This window comes from Lagenorhynchus albirostris, chromosome 13 (genome assembly GCF_949774975.1).
Source record: "Lagenorhynchus albirostris chromosome 13, mLagAlb1.1, whole genome shotgun sequence".
Classification (NCBI taxonomy): domain Eukaryota; kingdom Metazoa; phylum Chordata; class Mammalia; order Artiodactyla; family Delphinidae; genus Lagenorhynchus; species Lagenorhynchus albirostris.
In genome coordinates, this window is record NC_083107.1 from 58,088,662 (window position 1) to 58,112,349 (window position 23,688).

At 36.4% G+C, this 23,688-nt stretch overlaps 1 protein-coding gene across 3 annotated transcripts in view; it reads left to right on the forward strand.

Annotated features, from left to right (window-relative positions):
• The window catches only part of MAP4K3 (mitogen-activated protein kinase kinase kinase kinase 3), a 188,466-nt gene that overhangs the window by 94,807 nt on the left and 69,971 nt on the right, over window positions 1-23,688 (forward strand). For all 3 annotated transcript variants that reach the window (XM_060169878.1, XM_060169879.1, XM_060169880.1), the window contains 5 exons: window positions 8,015-8,079; window positions 18,027-18,082; window positions 18,672-18,719; window positions 21,732-21,774; window positions 23,304-23,376. In XM_060169878.1, coding sequence (XP_060025861.1) covers window positions 8,015-8,079; window positions 18,027-18,082; window positions 18,672-18,719; window positions 21,732-21,774; window positions 23,304-23,376 — 285 coding nt within the window. The remainder of the gene's footprint in view (window positions 1-8,014; window positions 8,080-18,026; window positions 18,083-18,671; window positions 18,720-21,731; window positions 21,775-23,303; window positions 23,377-23,688) is intronic.

Consider the following 23,688-nt stretch of genomic DNA (forward strand, 5'->3'; position numbering starts at 1 on the left):
AATGTGGAACAGCGATTAATCCTCTCTTTCTTTAGCTCTTTTCTTCTATAGAAATTCTTCCCTGCTTCACTAATTAAAGTCTAGACTCAGGCAAATTTGGACTATGGGATAATGATTAGCCTTGTGGGGTGTTAGAGCTAGAAGGGACCAAGAGGTCTTGTCACTTAGCCCACTTTTTTTTTTTTTTTGCTGATAGAAGAGAGACTGCTGGATAAATGACTTCTTTAGGTTATCCAGCTACTCATTGTTGGTGCTGGGATTTAAACCTGGCTCTGCAGGTACCTAGCCAGCAGTCTTTTTGGTGTACATATTACTTAGTCCGGAAATGGCAGATTTAGTCTCAGAGGGAACATGGTTTCTTGGCTTCTTTCTCATTACTGAATGAGTTTTCAGAAGGCAATGAGCTTGTTTGTTTGAACTTGATACAAACCCCCTAAAATATATACTGTTCTTATTGACCTTCTTCCTTCTATCTTGTTGCATTATAGCCTATTATAACAAATTTGGACCAAAAAATTGAGTAAACTGAAGTAACGTGGTTTGACCATTAATAAATTTCCCCTCCAGGAAATCAGACTTAACCCTATGAATTTACTGAATAGATGACCAGCAAATAATTAAGTTCAGAAGCGTATTTTATAACAGGGTTATAGTGAGCTATGCTCACTTCCCAAAGGAATATTGAGACTGAGCTCCTGTAAGACAGAGAAGCCTGATACTCTTGATGGGGCCGTCCTTACTTGCTCTTCAACATCATTAAAAGCCTGTGTTTATTAAGTGCCTAATTACACATACTGTACAACAAGAACTGGATAGAGAAAACTTTTCTCTGAAAGTTTAGAATTTAAAGTAAATAGACCTGGTGTGGTAAATATTTTTATCTGTGTATTTCTGTGTGTATATTTACAAAACAACAGATTTAAATCACCATAGACCTATTCTTTATTCTCAGTAGAGCTAAACGATCATTTAGTAGAGCTAAATGATCTTAACTTCAGATTCTTCTAAGCATTCCTTCGCCCAGCATATCCTTTAAGAATAAATTAAGAAAATTGGAACATTCCTTTCTAGTCTGAACTCATAATGCTCAGCTTTGACTAACAGCAAATGATCCTCAAAAGATGAGCTGTCAGAAGGTCAGATCCATGCACTGAAAACACTTTTATTTAGATCAGATATTTTAAACCTTTGAAATCCAGAGTAGTAGTTTAGATGAACATGATTTAACTCATAGTAATAATATATTTATGAATCATCACCACTTACAAAGTGTGTTTACATTATTTCTTAGGATGTCTAGAGTGCTGTATTGATTTCTGGAGATGTTAAGATAGATAAAACAGTCCTTGCCTTTAAGGAGCTTACTATTGAATAGAAAAAATAGACATGAGCAAATAATTGCAATGCTAGGTGCAGTAATCATTTTGACGTAAGATATAAAGTGATAAAGATGTGGTAGAATATTTGATTTTGTCAAAGGGAATCAGAGAGAGCTCTTTGAATGATGTTATTCCCAAATACTGGGTGTTAGAGGATTAGTATGCATTTACTGTGGTGTGTATATGTATGTAGAAAATTGTAATTTCTGACAAAGGAAATGGATGCATGAAAAAATCATGAAGTGTTCAGGAGATAGCAAATAATCTCATATTAGAGTTTAAGGGGAAAGGGTGTAGTTCAGCAGGTTAAGGCTGTGGAGATTTAGGCAAAAAAGAAACCTTTTATGCCTTAATTAGGACCTATATGTATTGAGCATACTTGTTGGAAGGTTTTAACACAGAGGTAGTATATTCTATGGGGGGATGGACTTGGGGTGTAGGGTATTGAGACAAGGAGTCAGTTAATTTTATACGGTACATTTATTACAGTAATCCAAGAAAGAGATGGTAGTCCCCTGAGTTATATAGAAACTGGAAGAAATTTTTTTTCTAGAGCCAGAGACAGGACTTGCCAGGACTTGTAGTCCCTTGAGTTATATAGAAACTGGAAGAAATTTTTTTTCTAGAGCCAGAGACAGGACTTGCCAGGGAAACCACAGAATCTTAACTGAAAATGCGTTTTTGAATGCTCACACTATGAAAATAAAGTAAATTAAGTCACTTTAGTTTATACCCAGCTACTGTCTTTTTTTAAAAAAGGAAACTTAATCTTGGAATATGTTAGATTTACATAAAGGTTGCAAAGATAGTACAAAGAGTTCTCGCAGCTTTCCCTGGTGTTAACATCTTACATAACCCTGGGACATTTGTCAAAACTAAGAAATTAACACTGGTACAATATGTTAGCTAAACTAAGATACTGCATTTGGATTTTACCAGTTTTTCACTAATAGTCCTCTTTAAGAAATTTGGTGGAACTACCTTATTGAGATACTTCTTTATACCAGTATTGCTGGGGTATTTCTATGGAACATTTGTTCAGAGGGATGCTGATATGTGAAAAAATGGGTCTATGGAAAAAATAATTGGGGGATGTAGCGAACTAAACAAAATTAGAGAAGTTGTATTTCTTCTTTCTCTTCTTCATTTTCCCTCTCCCCTCTGCTCTGTTATCTTTTCCCCTTCTTCCTCTTCTCCATTCTCCCCTTCCCAACATTCCATCCCCTTTCTTCCCCTCTTTCTAATCTTCCTCCTCCTTTTCCCACCTTTTCTTCCCTCTCCACACCTCCTCCTTCCCTTTCTCCTTCTATTCTGTGCCCCACTCCCCCGCCACAGGATTTCTCAGAGACCTTAAAATACCAGTGGCGTTGTTAATTTCCAAGAGAAGAGAAGACTGTAGGATATGACATTTCTAAAACTGATTTAACTGTGCAGTGGTTTCTTTTGGGGAACATACTTCACATAGGACTGCTGTCCAGTGACCCGTTCTTTGTCAAATATTATGCCAAACTGGGAGTGTTAAGTACAATTATAGAGAAATAGGTCGCCTTGTATCCTCTGAATACATAGCTACCCCTCATTGTTAAAGGGGAAGAAGGTGGATGGGTTACGTATAACTTTTTGGAATGCGGTCGTTTTTGCCTATTTGTTTAAAAATGAACCAAAACATTTTAATTCAGCACACATTAACATGAGCTATCCTAAACTAAAACATCTAGCAGTTATTAAACTTTTCGTTTTTCACATTGACAGTTGAGGTTACAGTTGAATTATTTTGCTGAATGTGATGGAGTAGCCATTGGCAAGTGCTTTGGTCAACAAGATAACCTACAGTAAAGTACAGGGTACAGCAGTGTGGGGCATGGCTAGGCATCCTGTCCCGGGGGAGTGACTGGTCTGCTAGTTTCTAGCAGACATTTGAGAGCTGTTTATCCTTGGTGATCATGCTCATATTTTATTTTTCTTTTTAAATCATGTTATATTTGGGCAAAATACATAAATAATTATTCTTAGTTCAGTGTGGGAAGATTAAAAGGTGTGTTTTAGAAATGATAACCTCTTTAATTTAATGAAATAGTTATTAGAATGTTAGTTCCTATATGCTCTAGTAAACATTGAACTAGAAGATGAAAATAGTGAACTTTTCCCCCCTCTACTTATTTTTCTATTCCTTGTCAGATAGAAAGATAATTTTACAGAATAAGAAAGAAGAATTATAAGGATTTGTTGAGCCAGAGAATTAATAGTGATATATTGTATATTTACCTCAGTGATTAATTTTATTTTAGTTCAGATACCCAGGGACAAAGATTTTGTAATTTATTGGCCTGCATCGAATGGACTGATCTGATTCAAGTCCTTTCCCGTTAGGCAGATGGCTTGGTGAGTGACCAAAAGCAAATGCAGATTTACCATCACAAGAGAGACATTCTTAGAACAGATGGAAGTCATTTTTCTAATAGACTCTGAATATTCAGGCGTTTTTGATAATAGCAGACTTAACTAAATAGAATGTTGTAAAGGTAAAGTGTTTTAGGCATCTTAAAAGGTAAAGTATTAAATATATAATTATGATTTTTTTTTCTCAGTCTGTAAGTTGGAAAGTCATTTTACATAGAGTGAACAGAAAATTGTGTTTTTAAGCAAGGTGGGAAAGGGGGTAGACCAGCTTCAAGTAGAGGATGGTATAATATTGAAATATGTAAGAAAGCAGAGAACTCATTTCCTGCATCCATTTTCTTTACAAGGAGAATTGTTTTCAAACTGGAAAGGGTAGGAAAATAATGCTTAATAAAAGCATTATTAAGAAGGAATTGAAGTACAGATAGGTGACTAGATAATTATAGAGCACCAGACACTTTAAATGAATGTAAGCCTTTTAGATTTATATAAATTATATCTCATTACTATACTGAAAATATAGCAGACATGATTGCCATCCACTGTCGTGAGTGTCTTGACAAATAGGAGGGGTGTCAAAAGATTAGTGATCAGCATTGACCAATTTGCAAAGGAAAGGAAAAGGTGATTTCTAGAAAATACAGACTGTTAAACTTGATGTCAGTCATCTGTCCCCAGCAAACATCTAAGATAAATTATTAATCACATAATTAGTGAGCGCTTATAGGAAGGAAGTGGTGATTAGCATTACTTTAGTAAGAAGTTATGTCAAATCAATCCCATCTCTCTTCTATTTTTTTTCTTAAAGAAAAGAAAAAGGCAAGTTTACTTAATTACACCTTCACTGAGTTCCAGGAGCAGTTTAAGGTGCCTCACATAAATAAAACACAACAAGACAAAATATAACAAAAGGAGTAGAAAACAGCTTACGTTTATTGGGCATATAGTCCAGGTCCTTTACTAAGCAGTTTACTTATCCTGAGCAGACCCCAAAACAATTCAGCCAGTTTCTGTGAGATGTGAGAAGTCCCTGCTGCCTGTTGCTTAAGCCCTTGAGGCAGGAATTTTATATGAAAGTTTCATGTGCAGCAGATGTGAAAATACTTTAGAGCAGTAGTTCTCAAGCACTTTGGTCTTAGAACCCCTTTTATTTTACACTCTTAAAAATGATTGAGTACCCCCAAAGAGCTTTGGTTTGTATGGGTTGTATCTATTGCTATTTACTATATTAGATATTAAAATCGAGAAACATTTGAAACAAGAATACAGAAGCACATATTCCAGTAGCTGTCAGAGGGATGACATCATCATCACACTTCCTGCTCCTGTAGTGTCTGGAAAACTCCACTGTATTTTCAAGACTGAGTGCAAAGGGCAAATAATTTTTAGTGTTGTTATGAAAATGAGTTTGACTTTGCTGACCCCCTGAAAGGATCTCCAGGACTCTCAGAGGCCTCCAGACCGCACTTTGAGAATCACTGTTCTAGAGGAAGGACTCAGTCTAGAGAGATCAGGCTATGAAATCCTGCATTACACATATTAAATTGGAGTCTAAGCATCATTTCAAAGAATATTGGTTGATAGACTTGCCAGTTTTATACCTCAGTTTAAGCAGCGGCACAGAGAGGTGCCAAATGGTCATTCTGAGCAGTCTACGTAGTTAGAGTGCCATTCATGTCACCAGTGGAAAAGTTACTCCTAATGCTCCTTAAGCTCATTAGTAAACTCAGTAGTGCAGGTCCACATAGTTTATACGCAAAGCTCTTGCTCCTGATTAGGGGCTTTCTAACCAACGACTTCTGGAGCGTGGGGTAGGAGGGGTGTATTTACACTTAGAAATAGTGTCACAATAGTGTCTCCAATTATTTTAAGTAAAATAATTGGAGAGCTAATAAGATGCATGTGAAAACTTCTTTTTTTTTTTTCTTTTAAGGATGAAATTTAACAAATAAGGACAAGGTCCTGTGCATAGTTTCAGTGAACCAGATATACAAATAGGGAGCTAGAAAGGAAACTCATCTGACCACTTCTATGTAAAAAAAGATCTAGAGGTTTTAGTTAACTTCAAACTGCAAACCAGCAGTTGAATGCAGTTGCTAAGAAGCTGAAGTTAATAAGAAATAGAAGTGTTCATATAAAGGACATAATTGTTTGACTCTCAGGGGGATTTAAATTTCTCCCTGTGTAACAGTCACCAGTCATAAATGCCTTCATCGTTTTGGATGAGACCATGCATCTGCCAGCCCCCAGGCATCCATTCTGTGAGTTATTCAAACCAGGCCACTGGGCAACTAGGTCATACTTTACCATCAGCAGTCATGACTCAGTTTCACTGGTATGTGGACCACCTGTGAATTTGAGGTCCTGATTTCTTTCTCTGGGCTTCACTATCTTCAGCTTTGCCTCTAGAATCATGGTACTTTTTACTCTGTACTCTTTTAAGTTTGCTGACCTTCACACTGACAGGTTGTGTTCCCTTGATATATGGTGCATGGTCCATCACACCCAACCAAGTCAGCTCACCTCTCAGGTCTGCTTAATCACACCACCACTGCCATATGTGGTCCAATCCTGATAACAGCTCCACTTGTTAATGCACTGTTCATGCAGTATTCAGACTAGTACTTGATTCTGGGTGCCACATTTTAAGAGACATTGACAAACTAGAGACTATCCAGATGAAAGTAACTAAACTGAGGAATATACAAACCAACCACTGTTTTACAGTATGACCTCAGCCTATTCTAGCTTCACTTCCTGCCATTCTCTCTTCAGGTAGACTGAGTTCAACTCACACTAAATCACCCACGGTCTCTAAAATGTGTCATTAAATTTTCATTCTTTTGCACAGGCCCTTTCCCTGTCTCTTAGTGGTGAATTCCTACTTTAACTTCAAGACCCAACTCAAATGTTATTTCCTCCCTTAAAATTTCCATTGACTCTCCTAATTATTTTTACCTCTGGGTTCTCACAGAACTTTATACATGCCTGAATTGTGCATTAATCAAACTATAATACAGTCCAAGGGTCAGCAAACCTTTTCTGTAAATGACCATATAGTAAATATTTTAGGCTTTGTGGACTTCGTATGTTTCTCTCTGTCACAGTTGCTCACCTCTGCTGTTTTAGTACAAAAACAGCCATAGATAATATGTAAATGAATGAGTGTGACTGTATTCCAACATAACTTTACATGGACACTAAAATTTGAATTTCACAGAATTGTCACATGTCAAGAAATAATATTCTTCTTTTGAAACCACGCCCCCAACCATTTAAAAATATGAAAACCATTCATAGTCCCTGGGCTATACAAAATCAGGCAGCAGGCTAGATTTGGCCCACTGGCCATAATTTGCTGATCCTGGTACTAATCGATTTGTTTATTATTTCAATTACTCATGCATTCATTCATTTATGAAATAAGTATTCATTTACTGGTATTCTTCTAGGCACTGTGAATGCAGTGGTAAGAGACACCAACATATTATTAAGGCAGAATCTTTCTTCCGTGTTAGACTGAGCTTGCTGAGTTCAGAGACTTTCTATTCCATCTCTGCCCCCCAAGAATAGTACATTTCCTGTTACATTTTGAGATGAAGTAATGAATGATTCAACAAAGGAATAAGAGATTATGGCTTTGCTAATTATTTCTCCTGTGACTATGTGGTTATGCTGTCTTATAATGTGAATGTGAAAGAGAAATGCTACTAAAGACAAGTGAGTGATAAATTTTTAACAAAGGTTATTTTGGAAAGATCTTTGTTGAGTCTAGATATGAGGGTAAAGTTTACATTTTGTCTGTTTTGTCAATGAGAAGAGCCATCAAAGTGATACACTTTGAGATGTATTGGCTATTCTCTGATGAATCTTCTCTATGTAATTTTTGGTATGAACCTTTTAATTAACATTTAACTTTTATAATGCAGTCATAGGGTAGATGGATAAACTGTGAGGGAGGGGACTTTTTAACTAAAGGGACATTTTCTCTCATTTGGATGTGCCAAATGACATCTTTACATCCTACAAATCGTGTATTTTAAGGATTAAAACCTTGGGTTGAGTTACAGCAACACATTATGTTAAGTAATTCGTTTACTCATAGATATTAGCTTTTCTCTTAGCACATTGCATTTATGTGGTTTTTCAAGGTATTGGCATACGACCTTAAAATACTTGTTACTTCAAATAACTTTAATCATGAAAATGTGATAATGCTTATTTTCTTTTTATAGGCGAGATAAACTTTGGATTTGCATGGAGTTTTGTGGAGGTGGTTCTTTACAGGATATTTATCATGGTAAGACCAAAGTATATGTGAAAGAGATTAAGTAGAAATTCTTAAAATACAGTTATTTACTATGTTAAACATTAATGTTGTTTTGAGGCAAGTGTGTTTTATCATTATGCTATTTGGATACATAAGGAAATTTAAGATATATACAGACGAAAGGAGCATTCACTTTATAAGTTGAGAAATTACACACAGTTGAATTATTTGCTAATTCTAAAGAAGGTATATTATATATAGTTAGTTCAGTTGGAATAGGAAACAGGAAAGGATAGATTTTCTGGAACTGTTTTAGAAGGCTTAATGAAGAAAGTGGGCTTTAAATTGGTCTTTAAAAGATAGGTAAACCATGGATACAAAGAAGAGACATAAGTGTACTCCAGCAGCACAGTGATGTGAAGGTGTGACATGTTAGATCACTCTCACTGGTCTGTCTAGGGTGTATTTGGAGAGTGTGGTCAGATCTAGAGAGCCTTGAAAGCCAGAAGGAGGGACTTGCCTGGTGGTCCAGTGGTTAAGACTCCACACTTCCACTGCAAGGGGCACAGGTTGGATCCATGGTTGGGGAACTAGAGTACTGCATGCCGTGCTACATGGCCAAAAGAAAGCCAGAAGGAAAAACATGGGAACATTTCTGCTTCATGAAAAGTTATTTCTGAGACTTCCCTGGTGGCACAGTGGTTAAGAATCCACCTGCCATTGCAGGGGACATGGGTTTGAGCCCTGGTCTGGGAAGATCCCATGTGCTGCAGAGCACCTAAGCCCAGGTGCCACAACTACTGAGCCCACGTGCCACAACTATTGAAGCCCACGTACCTAGAGCCCATGCTCTGCAACAAGGTAAGCCACCGCAGTGAGAAGCCCATGCACCGCAACAAAGAGTAAGCCCCGCTCGCCACAACTAGAGAAAGCCCACACACAGCCACAAAGACTCAAAACAGGCAAAAAATAAGTAAGTAAATAAAATAAAACAATTTTTCAAATGTATTATTAAAAAAAAAAAATTGAAGGGCAGACAGCAGAAGCAAGAAGAACTACAGTCCTGCAGCCTGTGGAACAAAAACCACAATCACAGAAGCACAGACAAAATTAAAAGGCAGAGGACTATGTCCCAGATGAAGGAACAATATAAAACCCCAGAAAAACAATTAAGTGAAGTGGAGATAGGCAACCTTCCAGAAAAAGAATTCAGAATAATGACAGTGAAGACGATTCAGGACCTCAGAAAAAGAATGAAGGCAGAGATCGAGAAGGTACAAGAAATGTTTAACAAACCCTAGAAGAATTAAAGAACAAACAGACAGAAATGAACAATAAAACAACTGAAATGAAAAATACACTAGAAGAAATCAATAGGAGAATAACTCAGGCAGAAGAACGGATAAGTGACCTGGAAGACAGAATGGTGGAAATCAACCGCAGAACAGAATAAAGAAAAAAGAATGATAAGAAATGAAGACAACCTAAGAGACCTCTGAGGCAACATTAAATGCACCAACAATCACATTATAGGGGTCCCAGAAGGAGAAGAGAGAGAGAAAGGACCCGAGAAAATATTTCAAAAGGTTATAGTCAGAAACTTCTCTAGCATGGGAAAGGAAATAGCCACCCAAGCCCAGGAAGCACAGAGAGTCCCAGACAGGATAAGCCCAAGGAGAAACACACAGAGACACATTGTAATCAAATTGACAAAAATTAAAGACAAAAATTATTAAAAGCAACAAGGGAAAAACGACAAATAACATACAAGGGAACTCCCATAAGGTTAACAGCTGATTTCTCAGCAGAAACTCTACAAGCCAGAAGGGAGTGGCATGATATATTTAAAGTGATAAAAGTGAAGAACCTACAAGCAAGAATACTCTACCCAGCAAGGTTCTCATTCAGATTTGACAGAGAAATCAGAAGCTTTACAAACAAGAAAAAGCTAAGAGAAGTCAGTGTCACCAAACCAGCTCTACACGAAATCCTAAAGGAACTTCTCTAAGTGGGAAACACAAGAGAAGAAAAGGACCTACGAAAACAAACCCAAGGGCTTCCCTGGTGGCACAGTGGTTGAGAGTCCGCCTGCCGATGCAGGGAACATGGGTTTGTGCCCCGGTCTGGGAGGATCCCACATGCCATGGAGCGGCTGGGCCCATGAGCCATGGCTGCTGAGCCTGCGCGTCCGGAGCTTGTGCTCCGCAATGGGAGAGACCACAACAGTGAGAGGCCCGCATACCACAAAAAAAAAAAAAAAAAAAAAAAAATTAAGAAAAAGGTAATAGGAACATACATATTGATAATTACCTTAAATGTGAATGGATTAAATGCTCCAACCAAAAGACACAGGCTCGCTGAATGGATAAAAAAACAAGACCTGTATATATGCTGTCTAAAAGAGACCCACTAAAGACTTAGGGACACATACAGACTGGAAGTGAGGGGATGGAAAAACATATTCCATACAAGCGGAAATCAAAAGAAAGCTAGAGTAGCAATACTCATATCTGATAAAATAGACTTTAAAATAGAGAATGTTACAAGAGACAAGGAAGGACACTCCATAATGATCAAGGGATCAATCCAAGAAGAAGATACAACAATTATAAATATATGTGCACCCAACATAGGAGCACCTCAATACATAAGGCAAATGCTAACAGCTATAAAAGAGGAAATTGATAGTGACACAGTAATAGTGGAGGACTTAACACCTCACTTACACCAATGGACAGATCATCCAGACAGAAAGTTAGTAAGGAAACACAAGCTTTAAATGACACAGTAGACCAGATTTAATTGATATTTATAGGACATTCCATCCCAAAACAGCAGATTACACTTTCTTCTCAAGTGCATATGGAACATTCTCCAGGATAGATCACATCTTAGGTCGCAAATCCAGCCTCAGTAAATTTAAGAAAATTGAAATCATATCAAGCATCTTTTCCAACCACAACACTATGAGATTAAAAGTCAATTACAGGGAAAAAAAACGTAAAAAACACAAACACATGGAGGCTAAACAATACACTACTAAATAACCAGGAGATCACTGAGGAAATCAGACAATACCTAGAGACAAATGACAATGAAAACACGACGATCCAAAACCTATGGGATGAAGCAAAAGCAGTTCTAAGAGGGAAGTTTATAGCAGTACAATCCACCTCAAGAAAAAAGAAAAATCTCAAACAGTCTAACCTTACACCTAAAGGAACTAGAGAAAGAAGAACAAACAAAACCCAAAGTTAGTAGAAGGAAGGAAATCATAAAGATCAGAGTAGAAATAAAAGAAATAGAAACAAAACAGTAGCAAAGATCAATGAAACTAAAACCTGGTTCTTTGAGAAGATAATCAAAATTGATAAACCTTTAGCCAGACTCATCAAGAAAAAGAGGGAGAGGAATCAAATCAATAAAATAAGAAATGAAAAAGGAGAAGTTACAAGAGACCCCACAGAAATACAAAGCATCGTTAAGAGACTACTACAAGCAACTCTATGCCAATAAAACGGACAACCTGGAAGAAAGGGACAAATTCTTAGAAAAGCACAACCTTCCAAGACTGAACCAGGAAGAAATAGAAAATATAAACAGACCAATCTCAAGCACTGAAATTGAAACTGTGATTAAAAATCTTACAAGAAACTAAAGTCCAGGACCAGATGGCTTCAGAGGTGAATTCTTTCAAACATTTAGAGAAGAGCTAACACCCATCCTTCTCGAACTCTTTCAAAATATTGCAGAGGAAGGAACACTCCCAAACTCATTCTACAAGGCCACCATCAGTCTGATACTAAAACCAGACAAAGATACTACAAAAAAGAGAAAATTACAGACCAGTATCACTGATGAATATAGATGCAAAAATCCTCAACATAGTACTAGCAAACAAAATCCAACAACACATTAAAAGGATCATACACCATGATCAAGTGGGATTTATCCCAGGGATGCAAGGTTTCTTCAATATACACAAATCAATCAATGTGATACACCACATTAACAAATTGAAGAATAAAAACCTACTGATCATCTCAATAGATGCAGAAAAAGCTTTTGACAAAATTTAACACAAATTTATGATTAAAACTCGCCAGAGGGCTTCCCTGGTGGCGCAGTGGTTAAGAATCTGCCTGCCAATGCAGGGGACACGGGTTTGAGCCCTGGTCCGGGAAGATCCCACATGCCACGGAGCAACTAAGCCTGTGTGCTACAACTACTGAGCCTGCACCCTAGAGCCTGCAAGCCATAAGTACTGAAGCCCACGTACCACAACTACTGAAGCCCACGCACCTAGAGCCCGTGCTCCACAACAAGAGAAGCCACCACAGTGAGAAGGCTGTGCACCACAACAAAGAGTAGCCCCGGCTCGCCACAAGTAGAGAAAGCCCACGTGCAGCAATGAAGACCCAGTTCAGCCAAAAACAAATAAATAAGTAAATGTATTAAAAAAAAAAAAACTCTTCAGAAAGTGGGCATAGAGGGCATAGAGGGCATTATCAACATAATAAAGGCCCATATATGACAGACCCCTGGCAACCATCATTCCCAATGGTGAAAAACTGAAAGCAGTTACTCTAAAATCAGGAACAAGACAAGGATGTCCACTCTCACCACTCTTATTCAACATAGTTTTGGAAGCCCTAGCCACAGTAATCAGAAGAAAAAGAAATAAAAGGAATTCGACTTGGAAAAGAAGTAAAACTTTCACTGTTTGCAGATGACATGGTACTATACATAGAAAATGCTAAAGATGACACCAGAAAACTACTAGAGCTAATCAATGAATTTGGTAAAGTTACAGGATAAAAAATTAATGCACAGAAATCTCTTGCATTCCTATACACTAACAACGAAAGATCAGAAAGAGAAATTAAGAAAACAGTCCCATTCACCATTGCAGCAAAAAGAATAAAATATCTAGGAATAAATCTACCTAAGGAGGTAAAAGACCTGTACTCAGAAAACTATAAGACACTGATGAAAGAAATCAAAGATGAGACAAACAGATGGAGAGATATACCATGTTCTTGGATTGGAAGAATCAATATTGTGAAAGTGACTATACTACCCATAGCAGTCTACAGATTCAGCAATCCCTATCAAATTACCAATGGCATTTTTTATGGAACTAGAACAAAAAATCTTAAAATTTGTATGGAGACACAAAAGACCCCAAATAGCCAAAGCAATCTTGAGGAAAATAAAACGGAGCTGGGGCTTCCCTGGTGACGCAGTGGTTGAGAGTCTGCCTGCCGATGCAGGGGACGTGGGTTTGTGCCCCGGTCTGGAAGATCTCACATGCCGCAGAGCGGCTAGGCCCGTGAGCCATGGCCACTGAGCCTGCGTGTCCGGAGCCTGTGCTCTGCAACAGGAGAGGCCACAACAGTGAGAGGCCCAAGTACTGGAAAAAAAAAAAAAAACGGAGCTGGAGGAATCAGACTCCCTGACTTCAGACTATACTACAAAGCTACAGTAATCAAGACAGTATGGTACTGGCACAAAACAGAAATATAGATCAGTAAAACAGGATAGAAAGCCCAGAGATGAACCCACACACCTATGCTCAACTAATCTATGACAAAGGAGGCAAGAAAAACAAAAAAAGTTATTTTCTGAGAATATTTTTTTTTAGGTGTGTGGCTATTCTTCATATTTGAGAAAATTTTCCTTTTTATTAATGACATTTTGATTTCAAAGGTTTAGTGAAAATTGAGAAATATTTGTCATCATTTTGCATTGCAGAACATACACGGTATTTCTGGAAGCTTGTTATAAATTAAAAAAGCTGTTTTCCCCTTTTTTTGTCTTCATTTGGACTAATTTCTCTACTATTGTTTCCACACTTACTGATTTCCTTCTTCCTGAAGATTTTTTCAGCTAGGCCTCTAGTGGTAAACTCTCAGTCTTTGATCCTCATTCTTAAATGATAGTTTAAGTGGACATAGGCACATTTTCTCCGTTGACAGGTATTTTTGTTAGCATTTCGAAGATGCTGGACTATTGTCTTCTAGTTTCTGTAGTTCTTGGTACTTTCTGCTGACTTGATCCTTTACAGGTAATCTTCCTTTCTTTGTAATTGCTTTTAAGATTTTTCTCTTTATTTCTGGTGCTTCTAGTATCTAAATGTAGATTTACTTTTCCTGCTTGGGACTTGAAGTGCTTATGTCCAAGATTTTAGTTCTTTTCTCAAGTCTGACAATGATCAATTATTATCCCTTCAAATATTTTCTCCTTCAGGTTCTCTGATCTCTCCTTCTAGAATTTCAGTTCGATGTACATTAGCTCTCCATGTCTCTTAAAGTGAGCTTCATTTTTCCACTTTTTAATCCCTCAGAGCACTGAGGGTACTCGTAACCATCTTCCAGTTCACTGATTGTACACCTAATTTGGTGACCATATTTTTCATTTCTAGAAATTGTTTGGTTCTATTTCACATCTCTTTCCATTTTTTGTCTTATTCTTTCCTTGTAATTTTTCATCCCTTCTTTTATATCTTTAGTTTATTTAAGCATACTTATTTTTTAGTCTTAGATTGTCTGGTAATCCCATCAGATATACATGATTGGTCTTAGGTGTCTGATTCTGTTTTCTTCATTAAGAAGCAAGAAAGCCAATTTAGTTACAGAGATAGGTTGTCATGATTGTTATTCCATTTCATCCCTCTGATGGAAGTAACATAGTGATATGAATCTGTTAGTACTGATTTGTTTATACAGCAACTGGGTCAGTGGAAGAAATAATTTCGTATTAACTTGGATGCTCTCAAACATGCATGCTAAGAATATACAGGCTTATATGCAGCCCCAAACCCTGTCTTTCTCTGTATGCACACCTCTGATTGCACCCAGGTTTCTACCAGATAACCTCCTCATGGCAACGTATACTCCTCTTTGGCTGTAGTCTACACTGCTGTCTGCTTGCATCACCATATAAAACATACACCTCCATTTCTCTGTGTGTGTGTCTCTTTCCTCCTCTCCTCTCTCTCTTTCATCATGTTGTCATTCTATGGGGAGTAGAATAAATATCCTGGATTACCTTATTTGGTGAAAGACAAGTTCTACTTTTCTAATTACCACAGTGCTTGTGGGGTTTTGTTTGTTTCTTTGCTGGTGTATACAAACCAAATTTGATCCATCATGCAAAATTTTTTTTGATTAAAGCCTCCTTTTTAAAATTATTTCCACTTATTTATAAAGTACCATTAAGCCAAATTTTATATTTTGTCTTACGTCCATCATTTACTCCAAATGATTGTTTTAAATTTAACTCTCCTGAAAGGAGAACTATATTAGTTATCTATTGCTGTATAACAATGATCTTAAAATTTGTCATCTTAAAACAAACATTTATTATCTCAGTTACTAAGGGTCAGGAATTCAAGAATGGTTTAATTGGGTGATTTCCCTTGCAGGACAGGGCAAAACATGCATAAGACATTTGGTCCATGCCAAAAATCCTTGAAATTTGGTCCTGTCCAGAATGTCCATGAGCATATTTGGTTCATGCCACATGGTTTTGGACAGGACCAGATATCAAGGATCTTTTGGCATGGACCCAATGTCTTATGGACATTTTGGGCAGGACCAAATATGAACAAATATCAAGAGCCTTTTGGTGTGGACCAAAAGTCTTAGGGAGGTTTGGGGCAGGACCAAATGTCTGCGAACTGGATGATTCTAGCTCATGGTCACTCGTGAGGGTGCAGTCAAGCTCTTGGCTGGAACTGTAGTCACCTGAAGGCTTGACTAAGGTTGGAGGATTTGCTTTCAAGATGATTCACTTACATAGCTATTGGCAGGAGGTCTCAATTCCTTGCCACAAGGATCTCGCTATAGGACAGCTTGAGTGTCTTCACAGGATGGCAGCTGGCTTCTCCCAGAGGAAATGATGCCAGAGAGCAAGGAGGAAGCCATAAAACCTTTTATGATGTAGTCTCAGAATTTGCATTCTGTTACTACCACCACAATTTGTTCTTTAAAAGCAAGTCATTTCTGTCCAGCCCACACTCAGGAAGGGAATTAAGTTCCAGCTCTTGAGGGGGATGTATTAGAGAATTCATGGACATATTTTGACCACGAGGGTGAGGGCAGCAGGGCAACTTTTGACGTTACATTTTTTCATGAGTTCCTTCTCCTCTCCTTCTGTTTACTTTTTCTTTGAGAACTAACATTAGAACCTTTTATTGTTCCAACATAATAGATTTTTTGTCTCTATTTTTCACTGAACATTTTTCTTTCTGTTTAATATTGTCCTTTAACAACTTTATGCATTGTTATATCATTTATGGTGAATTTTTTTTCTCATTTGTTTCATAATTTTGAGATCATCTTCAGGGGGAATTCCATATGGCTTTTGAGAGTGTGTCCTTCCGACAGTGTTGGATTTTTTTTTCCCTGGGACCCCAGTGACCTCATTGTTTTCTATATATATTTGAACCCTAAACCTGAGTGAAGAAGAGGCCTTTTAAATTCTAAGAGGAAACATTTTTTCTCCTGTCCAGATCCCAGGCCGTGACACACAAATCCCTAGTCATCTGCTGCTAGTCCACTATTTTAATGAGGGTGTAGCCCTTTAAGGATTCTGGTTTTATGTGGGTGTTTGTTTTAACTCTTCTTCTACAGAGCTGTAACCTTTTCTTCTGTGCCCATGTAGGGGATAAAACTAAAGCCCTAGCTTACTAAGATTGGCCTTCCCCTAAGAGACAACTAGACTATTTGTCATTTTTACCATTCTGTTTTACATTTTCGTTTTTGCGTTTGGCTTCTGGACAAGTCTCTTACTGTTTATGAGCTTAGCTAGGCATTTAAAAGATTATTTAAAATTTTTTTTCCTGGTGTTAACTTTCAGGGTTTTCAGGTTATCTTATTTGCTGTATTGTGGGAACACACATCTCAAGAAGGCCTATCTTACTGGATGAGAGTAGGCTTACAAGCCACGGAAGTTAGTTTCTATATGGTTTATCCTCATTTAAACTTAGTCTTGTCCCCAAAAGAATCTAAGTGAAATAGATTTCTCTCTTCCACAATTGTAAAATACAAGTACTCTGAACTACGCATTTTTACAAAGCTGTTAAGTTTAGGTAAATGGGAGATCACTGTCTAGCACGTGATTTCATGGTTGGAATTTGATTCAGTTTCTAGAATAGTTTTTCCTGCCTAACTTAACTTCTTTATTCTAAAGTGATTTAATAGCGAGAAAGAGAAAACTATTTAAATGTTTTTCATAAGTCGAAAGATGTGCACAGAGGAAATATTCAAATATTATATGATTAAGCTATGTATATTGATATGGAAAGATGTCCATGATAAGTGAAGAGGCAAGTTTCAGAATTGTATGTGTAATATGATTCCATTTATGTTTATGTGTTTGTGCACTACATACCTGTACTATATAAAACATGTATGCATTGAGTCATCTGGTAGACTATAGGCCAAACTATTGGTATTGTTTATTATTGAGTAATACTGGTTTGGATAAGGAAAAGACCTGTCTCTGTTGATTGGAATTTTTTATATTGAACATGTATTAATTTTATATCTATAAAGCTAATAATTTTAGGGGAAAAGTATTGATTTTTATCCTAGTCAATGTTACATGTCAGTTTTTTTAAAAAGCTTTAATAAAAACTAGCTAAACATCTTGGCCATGCTTTCTTTCTTTTAACATTTAAGAGGTAATATGATCAGGTGTAAACATGAAAATGTAATTAATTTCAGTGACTATTTCAATGTTTTATTCATTCCACAAACACTGAGTAGCTTTTCCATGCCAGGCACTGTTCTAAACACTGGGGATACAATAAGCAAATCAGATTTTTTAAAATTCCTTCCCTCATGAAGCTTACTTTTTAGTAGAATTTAAGTATATTAAGTCTATTGCTTAGGGGAACTTGTAATCTTTGTCTCTTATTGAAAAACATACTTTGACTAATTTTATTAACATTAATTTTTTTCCTCTTATAGTAACGGGACCTCTGTCAGAACTGCAAATTGCATATGTTAGCAGAGAAACACTACAGGTAAATTCAATGTTAATTAAAAAGTAATGTTCTTTATTAAATTAAATGTTTAATTATTGTGCATTACCTGTTAAGCAGAGTAAGGATTTAAATATTCTAGTTTGGTAAACTCTTGAATTTAATACATTTCAAAGTTGTGTAGTAAACTCAAATTATATTTGCAAATAAACACGTTAAAGCTTCAGTATCATAATGTACCTCCTAAAATTTAAGCACTATGGATTGGTTATCTATTTTTATATTCCTCTTAATACCAAAGAAAAGCTTGAAAATTAAGCATTCTTATGGGATTGAAACTCATTCTGATACAAATTGGATATTTACTTTTAAAAAGTTATTTCAAACTATTTGCAGAGTTTAGTGAAAATTATTTCTCTTAGGAAAATTAGTGGTTCAAACTGAGCTCCGCCTCTCATTTTCTCGATTCTTTTATCTTTTCGGATACTCTGGTAAAATAAAATGATTATCACTAGTGCTTTCTGTGATGAGTAAATAAATAAGACAGAATACTACTCATTGATGACTTTAAATCCCAAAGGGTGTTCTGTAGTAAAGTCTTGTTAATTTTTCTTTTTTTTTGAAACTCCAGGGATTATACTATCTTCACAGTAAAGGAAAAATGCACAGGGATATAAAGGTATATATCATATGTTTACCTAATGGCCCTCTCTTCATTTTTAAATATTCTGACCCCAAACTGTTGAGCAAAATTGTATCAGTTATTCTGTTTGATGAATTTGTTATCTTAATATGTTACTATAATAAAATTGAGTGATACTTTGAAGGGTTTATTAATTTTTTTAAAGCAACTCTATTGAGATACAGTTCACATACAATAAAATTCACCCTTTTAAAGTGTACAATTGTGGATTCATGTTTTAATAACACATTTTAGCTTATTTGTAGTTATTTATTTATAAAATGCAAATTAGGTCCATAGCTTCCATTAAGTTACAGTCTTTAGGAAGTTTCATGCTTTGAATATTGTAGTAAACTTTGGCAATCTTAAGGAACTGTCATTAATAATGTATAAAAATGGATAAACTAAGCCTTGACCTTTTCTGCTGGTCTTTAACTGGCAGAGGAGAGCAGGTACACGGGCCATGCTGTGGTAAACCACCCTTATCCTGGGACTCTGAGGTTATTTCCAAAGATACTGCCGTCTTCCCAGCCTGGATATTTTCTCTGTTGTTTATTTTTTCTTTTCTTTTCTTCTTCCTCATTCATCTTACCTCCTGCTTTTTCTTTCCCCCTTTTGTTTTCTCTAACATAAAGGTTCTAACCCTTTTTTGCAGGGGATGTGGGTGTGGGAATCATGTGCTCTTTGAGTCTGATGAAAGCCATGGACTCTCTCCTCCAAAAATGCTCTTATGCACATGCCTTCAAATTTTGCATGAAATTTCAGTGGACTCTCAGATCACCTGCTGAGATCCTCTACCCTAAGTATTGTTCATAAACCACTTAAAAGACATAAGCAAAGAGCCTTGGATTCAAAGGTGGGAAAGATCCTAAGAAGATAAGTGTATCAAGAAAGATTCTGTGTCATTGGCACTTAAATGATCTGGAAGGATTGATAGATTTTTGTCAGAAATGGAAGTTGGAATGCCTTCTAGGCAGAAGGAACAGTGTGAGCAAAGATACAGAGGTCAGAAAGTGTGGGGTCATTTTAGGGGGTATAAAGGCTGTACCATATAATTGAAGAGAAGAGAATGTAGGAGAGTGATAAGAGATGGTGTTGGCCAGGAGGTTTGGTGCTCCACTATGCAAGAACTCGTGCGCTGGACTTCAGAGTTTGGGCCTAATTGGATAGATTCTAGCCATCACCACTATTTCTACCCTGTCTAAGCCACCATTATATTATATCTCACCTGGACTTCTGGAATAGCCTTCTAACTGGTTTCCCTGCTCCCATTCTTGAGTGATCCTACAGTCAGTTCTCTACCTCACACCAAAGTGACCTTTGTAAATCAGATCTTGTCACTCGCCTGCTTATAAACCACGGTTGGCTTCCTACCATACTCAGTACAGTATTCAGATGTTTTTACCGTGGCCATTAAGGTTATGCATGATCTGGCCCCTGCTTTCCTCTCCGACCTCATTTCATACTCTTCTTCGTTTTACTCATTCTGTTCTAGGCACACTAAACTTGGAGTTCCTGGAATATGTTGAGTTCATTCTGGTTCCAGGACTTTGTATTTCCTGTTACCTCTTTCTGGAATGTTCTTCTAGATTTTGGCATGACTCTGCACCCTCTCTTCAACTAGATCTCTGCTTAAATATCCCTGCCTTAGGGAGGCCTTCCCTTCCTGCTTTATCTTCAGAGTGCTTATCTCTACCTGGCTTTGAATCATTTATTGGTTCATTCATTCGTGTGTGTGTGTGTGTGTGTGTGTGTGTGTGTATTTGTTTTTAGATTTTCTTTCTCTCCTGCTTAGATGTAAACTCCTTGAGAGCTGGAACTTTTTCATTACTATAACCCCAGAGCTTCAAGTAGCATCTGGTTGCTAGTAGTCTCAGGGAGAGAGGGATGAATGGACACCTAGATGGATGGATGGAAGAATGCATTATAAGTGCAGGTGACATGATATAAACTGTAATTTAGAAAAATTAATCTGGAGCTGGGGAAAGACCAAACTGAAGACTCTGGCAGAAGTCTAGATAGCTAGGGCCTAATTCAAGTTGAAATCCCTACTCTAGTTTCTTTTTCCTTTTTCTCATTTCTCCCGTTACTCCTTAGAGTTTCAGTAATATCAAGGGGTGCAGGTTTGGGTTATTTCTTCCTCTTTTGGGGGCTGGAAGGGGTTTCCTAGTATTTGTTACCCCGACCTTATACTTACAAAATTGATTGCATCCTGAACCATAGCGGATTACTTTTGCTTCCTCATTTAAAAGTTGCCCAGAGGCGGGACAGGGGTGGGGAGCCTGTAGTACCTTTGAGAGGCAGTATTTCTACCTCCTCCAAAAGCCCTCAGTTTTTTGAAGATGAAGTCATTATTATCACCTTCTTCTTTGAGCTTAGGTCAAGAAGCAAAAGTGGATAAAAATGCTGCTAGGTCATGCAAACAGGTGACATTTTAATTCTGTGGGACTGTGCCTAGTTGTTTATGTATTGAATGGCCCCATACTCTGGGCAGAGACACATTAGGATGGACAGCCCCACAGACTAAGTAGTAAGGTTCAGTCTTACACATTTGCATTGGTTCAACTGATGTTAAGTACCTAGAAAGGGAGATGTGTTTTGGTGGATTTGGACAGGAAATGGCAATGAAGTTTAACATGTAATTCAAGGAACTGAATAATGCCATTGTAAGGTAACAGCTTAGTATAGTGACAGCGCTTAATCAGTAAGAAAATAGCATTCAGATTAAAACTAATATGCCACTTTCATAATAACATTCATATTATTTTAATAGCAGCTTTTTGCAAGGCAGAACATTATGTAGGGATAGTCAAATTGCCTAAAAAGTGGACAGTAAATTTTCCTATGAATGTAATGGTTTAACATTTTAATTGGGCCTACTATAAATCGTCAGTATTTCTAGGGTTAAGCCTGCCACTTGTGATTATTTTAAATATATATATTTAATCTTCTATATGTGCTTTCTGATAAAATGTTTCCTACTTTAACTAAAATGTTCTCACTTTGAAGGGAGCTAACATTCTGTTAACGGATAATGGTCATGTGAAATTAGGTAAGTAAATTTTAATTTCGTCACTTGCACAAATTTATTCCAAAACATAGTAAGTTTATGTTTTCCTCTCCAGGACTAGGTTTCCCCTCCCTCAGCAGCATCTATATATCTTTAGGTGGAAATCTCACTGCGGGACATGACATATGTAATCTCTCTGTATCTATTTCTTCTTCTCTTAAGTGGGGATAAAGTCTATCCTTCACATGGGACAGATTCATTATAAAGATATAGTGAAATAATATCCCTTAAAAATTCTTTCACCTCTAACCCTAGGAGTGGGACTTCTAGTAAGAAATCTATACGAGATTACCTTGTGACCAAAAAATAAGGCAAACAAACAAAAGCCAAAAAACTCAGTAATGCAAAAAATCCTACCTGCTTACACAAGCTTTTAAAATGAAACACTGTATTAGTTATATAAGAATGTAATTTAGATGCTGAATCGTGCTTTATTTGAAAGTGTAACTTTTATTTTGTAACTTTTGATTGTCAAGTTATTAAAATAGTTCAATACCTAAATAATAACTTAATCTGAAAGTTTAAGACAGGAAACATGTACAGTATAGTAACTTTATAAACAAAGTTATGTCTGTTAGATATTAAATGAAGTATTTAATAACAAATATGAAAATTATTTTGAACTACATATCACTATAAAATCAAAATTCAAGCAAATATTTATCTTCTAAAAATATGATTAAACTATTTTGACCTATAGCCTATAATAGGGACTAATCAGATTTAAAAGTATCATAATTTACGTATAATAAAATTTTCCTAAGCTACCTCTAAATATGAGAAAAGCAGTTATCTAACTGTTGATGGCTTAGTGAACAGTTTCCATCTGCAATTTAAAATTTGTGTCAATATTATGTGCCTTACTCAAAGGCATCCTATATATAATATGTCTTAGTTTATAAAGATTTAGAAATCATCATTAAAAAAACTAGAAAATATTAGAACTCAATATACTTAAAAAATAGCAACATAAAAATAAACTGACATAAAAATAAATTTCTTGATAGTGATTGTTATTGGTATTAGAATATATTGCTAAGGTAAGATTTTGGGGAATATTCTGTTTGTCTTTTCACAGTAGATAGATTTACCAATAGAGATTTTGTTTTTTTTTAATGTCAGTTGTTATGTATCTGGCAGGAAGTGAATGGAATGTATTCCTACTTAAGGTCCCTTCCAGTGATTTTCCTTGAATTTCAGGTCCTGGGAATTAGAAATTATAACATTAAATCTGGCAGGTTAGATTCTCTCAGTTGTCTCTTCCTCATCAAAATTATTTGATCTTGACTTTTGTTGTCATTTGATTCATGTGGGGATGTATGGGAATCCATTTGGCTATCATACGCACTATTTTGTGATATTTTAATGCTAGTCCATTAGAGTTACAAATTTTAATGTGATGTTTGAGAATATCTCATTTCTGTGAAATTAATTTAATGGAAATAATTATATGTTACTTTTAAATAATTTTACTTTATTTTATTTTCTAAACGTGTCTCTTTTTTTAATAGCTGATTTTGGAGTGTCTGCTCAGATAACAGCTACAATTGCCAAACGGAAGTCTTTCATTGGTACACCATATTGGTAATTGTATTTTAATTGATAATTTAACTTTTTGTTTTTCTATCATTATTGTATGCAGTGTTTATTAAAAAATAGACTGAATGGTCAAAATTATTAGGACTAAAACAGATTAAGGAAGTCAGCAACAGGCTAAGTAATTTAGGCATATATACTTTTGGATGAATTACAATACATAGCCATAGAATATTCTCCATACTATTTTTTATTATGTGGAAAGGGCTTCAAAGATTGATATGCTTTTAGAAACCTTGATATAGTTCCAGTTTTGCCCAAAAAAAACCCAACTCCTGGTCCTACACATATTACATGTAT